This window comes from Oppia nitens, unplaced genomic scaffold (genome assembly GCF_028296485.1).
Source record: "Oppia nitens isolate AA-2021 unplaced genomic scaffold, nextdenovo-longstitch-racon4-pilon3 scaffold15_pilon_pilon_pilon, whole genome shotgun sequence".
In the NCBI taxonomy this organism is placed as follows: domain Eukaryota; kingdom Metazoa; phylum Arthropoda; class Arachnida; order Sarcoptiformes; family Oppiidae; genus Oppia; species Oppia nitens.
In genome coordinates this window covers 221,845-234,514 of record NW_026533194.1, presented here as the reverse complement: position 1 = coordinate 234,514, position 12,670 = coordinate 221,845, and the positions used below count along the sequence as shown (strand labels likewise).

General features: G+C 27.8%; 1 protein-coding gene across 1 annotated transcript; it reads right to left on the bottom strand.

The window, feature by feature from the left end:
- Positions 1–1,724: 1,724 nt before the first annotated feature.
- On the bottom strand, positions 1,725–12,242 carry LOC128963886 (sodium/potassium-transporting ATPase subunit alpha-like). Its single transcript, XM_054310426.1, is given in 12 exon segments — positions 1,725–2,071; positions 2,948–3,049; positions 3,743–3,873; positions 4,084–4,323; positions 4,399–4,811; positions 4,814–4,966; positions 9,068–9,642; positions 10,098–10,428; positions 10,522–10,902; positions 10,987–11,221; positions 11,305–11,637; positions 12,130–12,242. Coding segments are annotated over 12 exon segments (3,018 nt in total). The 5' UTR covers positions 12,133–12,242; the 3' UTR covers positions 1,725–1,950.
- Positions 12,243–12,670: the final 428 nt, after the last annotated feature.

Below are 12,670 nucleotides of genomic sequence, written 5' to 3'. Positions count from 1 at the left end.
AATGTATTATATAAAATTAATATTTAATTAACTTAATATATTATATTAATAATATAAATAAAGTAGAATAGACCAAAGTTATAACAACAATAACGAGATATTTTATTTCATTACTAAAAAATTTAATTTTATTTCCAAATAAATCAATTTTATTTATTATCATAATAGTAATTGAATTAGTTTTTTTATGTTTATGTAATTGTGATGCGTTTTCAAAATTTATTTTAAATATAAATGAATAATTACGTGTTTTATTTTGATGTTTGTTTTGGTAATTTTATCATTAACTGAAAAAATTATTTTATTTTGAAAACATACGTGTACGTATGTATGTATGTGTGTATGTGTGTGTGTGTGTGTGTGTGTGTGTGTGTAAATGTGTAAGTGTGTGTGTGTGTATGTAGTTAGTTATCTATGAATTTTATTATAATCTATACTAGTATGTGTAATACCTATTTTAAATTATATAGTAATATACTAGAACTACTAATTTAATAACTAATCTACAGTAAATATTCAATGAAAATAAAAATTTTTGCTAAAAAATAAAAATAATTATTGGATGAATGACTTTTCATTATCAATTATAAAACTATACACCATTAAACACACCAAATTTATTAATGATAATATTAATAATAATGATAATATTTTAGTATTTTAATAATAATACTCTTACTTATAATAATTTTTCTACTACTAGTTGTATTACCGTATAGTTATCGAAATAAACAATTTAATTTAATAAACAACACCACAAAAAAAAATAAAATATTAATAGTAATGCAATTTTACTTGAAAAATATTTTTCAAGTTTGAATGTTGTATTTTATCGCATTGTTTGTTTGTATATGCGATTTGTTTTTGTGAATCCATGTATTATATTTTGTAATCAATCACTAGTTTTTATTTTTATTTTATATATATATTTTTAGTTTTTGTATTTTTCATTGTAATACAAATAACTAGTATTTTCTATTTTGTGGATTAATTTATTTTATTATTTACATATACAGAGTACACACATATACAGTACTTTGTTTTTTAAGTGGTTTTCAATAAATTTTTATTTATTGTATTTCTTTGAAAATATTTTATTTTTATTTGTGTTTGTTGTGCAATGTAAAATCAATTTAAAAATAAATAATAAATATATTTATATATATAAATTATTTTTACAGCTAACTAAATAAAATACAGTACATATGTATTTATAATTATCAATATATATTTTTAAAGTATTTTTATTTTATTTTTTAAAAAAACATTGCATCGATATTTAATTTTAAATATCTAATTTTTCTTAATAGATATTCATTTTGTTTAATTTAAATTATTTCTAAAATGATTAAATTTAAGAATTTTTAAGTTTATTGATTATTAATTAAAATAAAAAGTTTTATAATATTTTAATCTTATTTATATAATTTAATTATTTTCACAATAAAATAATTATAATTATAATAATAATTAATAAATGATTTTATTTTATAATTTAATTATCATCATCATAATTCAATTTTAAAATTACTAAAACTATTTATATATTAATATTTTTTAATTAATTTAATTATAATTATATATAATTTTTTTTAATTAGTTAATGTATATATTTATATTTAGATAATTGTTTTGTGCTAGATAATTTGTTATTTTTAAAAATTTGATATTTGTTTATATATTAGATTATATAATTAAATTATTGTTAATAAAAATGAACTAGCTGCAATTATATATAATATATAATCATTTAATACATATGAGAGACAGAGAAATAGAAAGAAAGAAAGAAAGAAAGAGAGAAAGAAAGTTGTTTAGTGTTTGGTTTGTTTGTGTTGGTATCGGTGACGGTATGTTGAATCGCTAGGATCAGGTAATGTGTTAATGTATGTGAGTGTTTGTGTGTGTGTGTGACCAACAATCGTAATAATAATAATAATAATAATAAAATCAATAATATGTCTCCAATTCAACCCAACCGCCCGGATTTCGGCGCAAAATGAAACGTCTGGCCTCGTCATAGAAGAATATTAACAGTGAAAAAGGCAATGCTGGGAACCACCACGAAAACCTACATAAGCGTAAAGATATTTATATTTATATATATATATATATATATATGGTTAGGGCATCGAAAGTCTTTTTTTCTAATTTTCTCTAATATAGCGCAATCAATGACAACAAAAAAGACATTGAATATCGCTAAATGTCAAATAATCTTAACACACGTTTTTGTGGTAATCATATATATTGTAGTTTTTTTTGTAGTTATCGGTTTTGTTGTCTACTATCTATAAAAAAAAATACATTACCACTACTGGTATGTACCAGTGATAGAATTTATATATATATATAATGTATATACTATATATATATATATATATATATATGATTTATATAAATTTATATTATGTTATAATACGATACTATGCTATGCTATCGATGATAATATTGTTCAAAGCTTTTAGTAGCTAAAAACTTGTAGTAGTTTTTCAGTGACTACAAAACTATATATATATACATATATATTACTATGATATAACTGTGAGTAAAAAAATACATCAATTCATTGCTATTATATTAAACTTTTTTATATAAGATAGAAGAGATAAATGTGAAAAGCAGTCTATCCGTGAACTTTAACACACCGTTCCCATTAAATACAGTGTCTAATGACGCACAGCTGCCTGAATGTCCCACAACTTAATATATATATTTTCAAAGTTTACTTAAATTTTTGTTGTTTAAAAGCAAAATGCATTACTATATTCTATATATAATATTATATCAATACTTATTATCTATTAAATATCTGTTTATAACGCTAAAGTAAATAACTGACAAACTAAAGTATAGTATATTTACAAAATGAAAAAAATGTACTAAAAAAATGATATAATAAATAATATGAGTAAAAAATAACATTTATAAAAAAAATTATATTTACTTTAATGGATATAGTCTGAGAAGTACAGGCATTCCCGGACAGTACGATAAAAACGCTGCTAAACATGTCTCAAATAGTAGACCAATATTCAATACATGATTCCTATATGTGTGTAAAGATAGGTATAATTTAGTATCGGTGCCATTGGTTTGTAGTTGTTGTTGTTGTCGTCGTTGTCAATGGTGTCGACACAAATATCCAGTTTATTAGTCGTATGTGATGTCCATTAAAATGTAAATTAAGCGAAACATAAAAACAGACGGAGAGAGAGAGAGAGAGAGAGAGAGAGATAAAGAGTTAGTGTCGATAAAAACATAAATAAAAAAAAGTTATTACATACTAATACTAGGGATTACTATAGATAACTAGTACAGGGAATTCAGTATATTTATATATGTAGTTTCCAAATGTAAAGTAAATGGGAGTTTTTTTTATTAAAAATAAAGATACTTTTCTCTAAGCTTAATATGTGTTATTTGTAATTAAATTACAGTCTACCCCAAAATCATCAGGGACATTGACGAGTCTTATCGTATCATCATTTGGACAGTTAGATTCAGAGATAGATTAAGAGAGAGATAGTTGGGCCGCGAAATTAAAAACTACATTTAATTTGTTTGTTAGTTTGTTTTATCTCTATCACTGATACAGTATGTACTCTATTTGATGTGTGTGTGTGTGTGTGTATAGGGAATGGCATATCAGTTGAAATGAAGTAATTTTAATGATGTAAAGAGTATATTATATAAAGTATATATATATATATATAAATATTGATATATTTGTAGGACAAACCTCATTCCTTGATGTATAATAGAGTTGCGTCGGGTTTTACATACGATAAGATCGGCCCATTGGACCACCACTATGGACACGAAGAAGGCCGTGTGACACGTATACTCTACTTGTTTACGAGCTTTATATGTCTGTCCACATCAACCATAGCAAACACACACACAGTTCAGACATATGTATGACAGATATACACACATGTGATAGGAATGGGTAACATATTTAGAGGAAAAAAAGAGATAGATATAAAAGTTTTTATATTGAATTAGATAATAGTACCATAAATATGATTTAATACAAAATAATAATAATTAATAATCACTACAATTAAAACTCAAACTAACCCATTCCTGTCCGTACGAATCGGTCAAATCGTTGACACCCTTTGAGTCCCAGTCCTTCCTGAGTCCGAACAGTAGGTCCGATTTGAAGCCATACTCAGCCATAATGACAAAGTATGCGTAAAAACCGGCGGCCGCCTGAATCATACCGATCTGGCCGTACGATACCGATATGAGCCGTTCGTTGACCAGCTTATCCTTTGTGGGATCTCTGGGCTGTCGTTTCATTATATCACTTTCGGCCTAACCATTATTTACACAGCAAAACACATATATATTAATAAGCATAATCTAAATAAGTACTACCCGAGTACTGACCTGTTCGTAGGCCAATGAGATGGCGGGCACCATATCAGTGCCCAAATCGATGCACAAGATGGTAACCGTTCCCAATGGTAACGGTACGTTGAATATGATAAAGAACAGGAAGGGCGATATTTCAGGTATGTTTGAGGTCAGTGTGTATGCGATTGACTTTTTCAAGTTGTCAAATATAAGTCGGCCCTCCTCGACACCCGTCACAATGGACGCAAAGTTGTCGTCCAACAATATCATATCGGCCGCCTGTTTACTGACATCGCTGCCGGCGATACCCATCGCCACACCGATGTCGGCCTTCTTGAGCGCCGGCGAGTCATTGACGCCGTCACCGGTGACGGCAACAATGGCTCCCTGTCGTTGACAACCTTCCACAATGATTAGCTTCTGTTGGGGTGACGTACGGGCAAAACTATCTCTGTATGATATCTGAGCAACTCATCCAACTGGTCGGAGTTCATGTCCTTTAGATCCTGGCCGTGAATCACCGCCGCTTTGGCGTCGCGCGGGTTCACGTCCTCAATGGGTATGTTTAGTCGTAGCGCAATGTCTTCAACCGTTTCGGTGCCTGCAATCAGTAGACAAAAGTGAATTATTTTTATTATTRGACAATAGGTATAGTTAGGTYGACTTTCATTAGGCAATAATAATAGATAATAAAAGTAGATGTAGGGGTAAAATTGCCCGGGTAGTTTSATACATAATTATACTCAATAAAATAACAAACAAAAGCACATATAGAGTAAAAGTATAGATACATAATATAATTATACAATATATCAAATTGCCTGTTATAAAGTAGAGTAATTGGCCCCCAAAAAATATATTTGATATTGAATTACCAAAGCACCGGGAGTAAAGTTATGAAGTACAGCATTTTTTTCTATACGTAGCTATTATATAATGTATTACAATTACTGTGTATAAAATATAAATATACAATATATTAATAATTGTATAGTTTAATATAAGTAAACATTAAATGTAATGATTGCTTAAGAGTTATGCAAACAATATATTATTGTAATATATTTATTAAATAATAGTTATTTCATATATAATATATCATAAAAGCATGATTTTGTGTTATATTAAACAAACTTTTTAGTGAGCTCTCTCTCTCTCTCTCTCTCTCTCTCTCTCTCTCTCTCTCTCTCTCTCTCTCTCTCTTTCTCTCTTTCTTTCTTCTATGCAAATAAATTACATTTTTATGTTATAAAATAATTAAAGTTTTTTATATTTACTAATAATATAACAATAACAACGCAAAAATTTTGCATTTATTATTCACATACATAAGCAAAAATCATGTTTGCGATTTATGTTATGGTATTTGCTGTTAGCTTCAATAAATTAAACTTTTTTTAMTGTATATTATATATTATTATAATTTATACCTATGGTTGGGAGGTAAGGTTAGAGGACATTTTGATATGAAATAGAGGACAATTAGAGGACTAATTTTGTTTAATAAACTATTAAAATATTTTATTAGTATATTTGAAGTCATGTAAAATATTATTTTTTTAATTTCATTATTTTAGATAATATAAATAATTTTTATATTAATAGCAAACAGTATACTATTACAGAKGATTAAAATAATATTAAAATATTATTTTAATTAAATGTACTTGTATTATATATGTGTATAATAATATTTATATATAAGAAAATTAAATAAATTTATTTTTAAAAAATAAAAATCTTAATATTAGAAAAATCGTGTATTTCTGATATTTATGTTTTTTCTAATAAATCATAAATTTCTAGACAGACACTAAAATTGGATGACAATATTATTTTTTTWAAATTAATATCTTTCAACCCTAGACAAAACAAATATTTATTTATATAGTAAAGTTAAATTTATTAATATTTTTAATGTTATAGATAAAATTATATCATATATTGTATTTTTATACCCTATATAATATATTATCAATACTGTAGTTGACTGTAAGCTATTTTTATTATAAATATGCAAATCAATGAACGCATAGATAGATATAATGAAATATTGAATTGAAACACAACAGCTAATAATAATAATAATAATAATAATAAATAATAATAATAATAATAATAATAATAATAATAATAATAATAATAATACATTAATATAACTGTATATACTGTATACTAATATATTACAGTATAATAGTTTTGACATGTACATTGTTATACTAAAATGCAAATGTATTGGGGCATATTTTTTTTTGGAGCACATATACTATCATCTACCAGTGCCAATATTAATATATAAAATTATATAATATTTAATGCAGTATAAGTAAAAATATATATCAATATTATTGATGATAAAATATAAAAATTATTTTATTGAATATAGGATAAATTTTTTTGTATTTTATTTTTTTTTTGTTATTATAAATTAATATTCAATTATTCTCTGGGAGTCAGACATAATTCCCAGCAATTCACATATAATTAGTAATTTGTTTTATTTTATTTCAAATGCTTTTTTTGCAACGTTATACTGAATTGTATTAAAATAGAAAAATTTATATATTTTTCCATTGCATTCAACAAAAATTAGTTATAATTCAATTGTCACTTAAACTTTGATATTTAGCCATTTTTTTGCTCCATAACTAATATTATTAATTTTTATAGACGAAAATGAAAAGACAAAAATCTAATTATTTTATAATTAAATAATCAATTGGTGCTGAAAATGCCATTATATTAGTTCACTGAGGAATGTCTTGACTTTTAAGAAAAAGAGAGACAATGAGAGAGAGAGAGAGAGAGAGAGAGAGAGAGAGAGAGAGAGAAAGCAACAAAAATCTAAGACAATACAAATATATATATCGTATAACAGTGTATATACAGTACAGTACTACTATTACTATACTAATACACATATACAGTATAATAATACATATATAATTTAATATAAATTTATATATAAATAGACAACAATTGAAAATGCAATAAAACAGAGCTTCAAACCATTCTTCAACTTCAACTTATTATAAGAGGAAAAAATTTAATTAAAAAAATTATTTTTTTAATATAAACTACAATTTTAACTAACAATAATAATTGTAATCTATATATTGAATAAATTTCAATCTATATTTATTAAAATAAAACATTGGGTGTATACTAAAAAACAGCATAGTTGGCCTAATAATAAATATACTAATTATTATTTAGAAATTTATTATAAAATAATGTTTTGCCATAATTGAAGATAAAGTATAAATTAAAAATTATCAAATATTTCTCTAACATTTATAAGCTATACCGCAGTAATGTAATTAAATCGACTTTTATAATATCTATGAAATATAAAATTGTAAAACTATTATTATCATCATTGCTGCTGCTATTGCATTAAACAACTACTACTGAATAATTTAATATGTTTTAAATAGTTTGAGTGTAATTAGCTTTTTTACAGTGAAAACTCACTGTTAAATGATTGCCAAAACCCATAATTAGTTTTTCGGGACCTTCACTATAAAATAGATACAGTACATAACTGTCCAACCCTTTTTGCTTATGTWTATAATACTCCAGTACAGCATACATACAATTTCGTAAATGATAATAATTTTATCATAACATCATTATAGTTTATATAACTACATATTGTATATATATATATATATATATATATATATATATATATATATATGTATACCGTATTATATATATATGTGATATGAACAAAAATTATTATTTGTTTCATCAATTTATTAATGGCAATACTAATGTATTTTGTCAGCAGTGAGAGTCAAAGAAAATCTATATTTATTTAATTGCATCCAATAATATGCCGCACCGGGCTATGGTTTATATCAATATATCGTACAAAAATATAGATATATTCAACATATATATATATATAAAGCCCTAAAAACTAATTGTTTTCAGGGTTGCACTCGTTATCGTTAACCAGCCATATATAATATAATGTATAATAAAAATAGAAATTAATTTAAATTAATTTTAAATTATTTAATTTATTTCATTGTTTGCTATTGCTTTTATTATCTCATTTCACAGCTATAATATAATATAATAAAATATAATAAAATGAATAATACAAAAAAGCGCTGTAATTATAGCACCGGTAGAAAATTACAAAACACATGCAATAATACTGTAGTTAAAATGTATGTGTATTTATGTCTATAAATATAAAAATCTAGAGTTGAAAATACCTACTAAAACGATTACTTATATAATAATAGCACATATAATAAAACTTGTTATTTACAATATTATTAATTAATTAATTAATTAGGAAATTTTTATAACTTTATCTATAAATAAAAATACGGGATTTTAAAAGATATAAAACAAATGATATATTTATACAGTATATATAAATTTATATATACATTATATATATATACACTGTATATATGAGTTCAATAGATAAATGAAAAAATTTATAATAATAATAATAATCAAAACTTCAAATTCCTATGAAAAACTAGGATTTATTAGAGTGAAAATAAAAATAAATAAATAATAATAATTACTAATACGAGTACACCATAAATAGTCTATTAATTGTAAGGAATGTCATAAAATATTCAGAGCACCGGGCAGTCAATGTAATAATGACGATAATAATAATAATAATAATATTTGATGATAAAAATAAAACAATTTAATAGTTTACACATACCTTCCGATATGATGCCGACAGCTTTGGCAATGGCTTTGGCTGTAATCGGATGGTCGCCGGTAACCATAATGACTTTGATGCCGGCACTGCGACACTTGGCCACAGCGTCGGGTACGGCAGCGCGTGGCGGATCAATCATCGATACGAGTCCCAAGAATCGCAAATTGTCCAACGGAAAGTTGGCCTCATCGGCGTCAAATGGATAGCCGGGCGGATACTTATCGGCCGGCAATTTCAGATCACACATTCCGATAACCCGTTCGCCGAGACCGCCCAACTCGAGATAAGCCGCATTGAAGGCGTCCTTCATGTCTTCGTCGAGTATTTTTTCTTCGCCGTTGATGAATATGGTTCCCGATCGGTCCAGTATGCGTTCGGGCGCTCCTTTCATACACACCAAATAGCTCGGGTCGTTCGGGTCTTCCGTTTCATGAATGGTCACATGATATTTGTTGGTCGAGTTAAAGGGTATTTCGCACACTTTGTTGTTACGTTTMCGATAAGCGGTCACATTTCCGATTGCTATTTCCATACACTTGAGTATTGCCGACTCGGAGGCGTCACCCGCGCACTCACTGAATGATTGATAGACAGATGGAGAGAGAGAGAGAGAGAGAGAGAGAGAGAGAGAGAGAGATGATATGAATTAAACAAATATATTCAATAAAATTAATCGCGAAACAGACAGGTTAGACAAACAGTACATACATATAGCATAGATCAGCACAATATACAGTATACAGTATATAATATATATATATATATATGTATAAAAAATATATATAAATCAAATATTTTTTTGTTGTTAATTTTTTTCAGTTGACTTAAGCCTATAAAGTATATCCAATAATAATATATATATCTTATCTGTCTATCTATTTGTTTCATATGATATATACAAATATAAATTTATAACTTATATATCGATATACTATTTGATTGATTAGTCATGTGTAATAGGATATATCATTTTACTATTATTATTATATTCTTTGTATTGTCAAAAAATATGATCACAAAATGGACTAACCGTTTCAAAATGGGAATGTTATCCTGGCCACCCTTGAACTCAGCCCGTGAGCATAGCATACATGCCCGGCTCAGTGCACGCCATCCATCTGAACTTTTGTCGTATTGGACACCCGACTGATCTTCAGTAGTGTCGGCCTCAATGATATGATTGTCAAACCACATGTGCGCGACAGTCATCCGATTCTGTGTCAATGTTCCCGTCTTATCTGAGCATATGGTCGATGTCGAGCCCAATGTCTCGACGGCCTCCAAGTTCTTTACCAAACAGTTCTTACTGGCCATACGTTTGGCAGTCAATGTCAGACATACAGTTACTGTAGCCAATAATCCTGTATTTAATTTATTAATACAATTATTGTCATTATTATCGACTCGTCAACTCATTGAAACATAATAGTGCTAATATACTGTATATATCGTACCTTCGGGAACGTTAGCCACAATAATGCCAATGAGGAAAATGACGGCATCTAACCAATGGTAGCCCAATACGAATGCAATGAGAAAGAAGGTAATGCCCAGAAATACGGCGACACCAGTGATAATATGGATGAAATGCTCGATCTCTCTGGCGATCGGTGTTTCACCCATAGCCAGACCCGACGCCAAATTGGCGATTCGACCCATTATTGTACGATCGCCTGTGTTAATGACGATGCCGGTGGCGGCGCCCTCCACACAATTGGTCGAGAAAAATGCCAAATTGCGGGTCTCGAGCGGGTTATCACTGGACATATCGAATGACCGTGTTTGAGGTTCGGACTCGCCGGTCAACGATGAGTTGTCAACTTTGCATCCGTGAGCTAATGGTTAAGTAGAAACAGACATTAAATTTTATATAATATATTTAACATTGATTTAAAAAAATAAAAACAATTGTTTCTTACATTTAATAATACGAATATCGGCCGGAATTCTGTCGCCGCCCTTGACTTCAACAATATCTCCGACCACTACTTCTTCAGCCGTAATGGTGTGCTTTTGACCATCTCTGACGATTGTGGCGTATTGGGGAACCATATTCTTGAATGACTCCATAATGGCTGATGACTTGGCCTCTTGATAGTAGGAGAAGCAGCCGGTAATGATGACCACAGCGGCTAACACTATACCTAAATATAACTGTTTGACACAATAAAACACATCCCAAATGAGAAAATAATACCAGATTATATATATATATTGTTTTATGTGGTGAAACCTACATTATCCGGTGCCGGTTCTTCGAAACTACCGGCCTGTATACCATAGGCCAGGAAACACAATATGGCACCAATCCATAGTAATAGTGCAAAACCACCGAATAGTTGTTTGCAAAACTTGACCCATTCGGGTGTCTGCTTTGGCGGTGTCAGCGCATTAGGTCCGTCCCTTTCTAGCACCTTCTTGGCCTGTTCAGCGGTCAGACCAACCTCGGGATCCACAGTCAACCGTTGGTACAGTTCGTCAATCGGTATCTTGTGTTCATCCATCGAGACCTCCTGTTTGAGGTCTTCGAGGTTGTCTTTTTTCGCCTGTTTTGCATCTTTACTCTTACCCTTATTTAGAGGAGGTATTTGTGAGTATAATATAAAGCACAGAGAAGTTAATTTTATTTAATGGATTTTTATTAGTAAATATGTAATGATCGCAAATGAGTATTCCGTATGCATTATATAATATATAATAAAATATAATTATATGAAATATGAGAGGAAAACTCATATATCGATATATGAATATATATATATAYAAGAAAATATATATATTAAATGTAGGAGAAGTCGATTTTATATATATATATATCCATTATGAATATATACTATATATACACACAAAATGCATTTATACAATATATTGTACATAAAAAACACTAACACATTGACTAATGAAATACAATGTTGTTAAGTATTATATAAAACAAAATGAGAGTTAAAAAACAAACGATTTTTTTCTCATTTAAACATAATATGTGTAAATACGGTATATATTTAATACGATATATATATATATATGTATTGTATTTTTTAATAATATCTCAAATTTCATACCATTTCTGATAATAAAAAATTTCAATTTAGTAGCACTTGTATTGTGTATGTACACACACACACACACACAAACACCGATAGATTGAATTTCAACAATTTTCAAGTATTTTAATATATAATACACAGTTTTTTTTAATATATATATATATATATATATATTACAAAAAAATAGAGATTTAATTTTAAAATACACTTTGAATTTCACAATTCATTGAATGATGAAAAATGGGAAACACTGTAAAATATATATATATATTCTCACTCTCTATCATTACAATACATACACACACTATATTCAAGTAACGGTGCTCTCAGTGTTCACTCTCCAGCTATCTCTCCAAACTCATTCATTCACACAACTCAGAGCTCAATCCAACTATCACTGATGACTGTGCTGGTTATGGCACACATACACACACTCACTAACTTTATACACTCAATGGTATGTGTGTCTCTCTTTCTCTCTTACTATCTACCAGTGCTCAGACATATACACACATTTCTGATATGAATTTATAGTTCAGTAGAGAGGTTTGTGAGA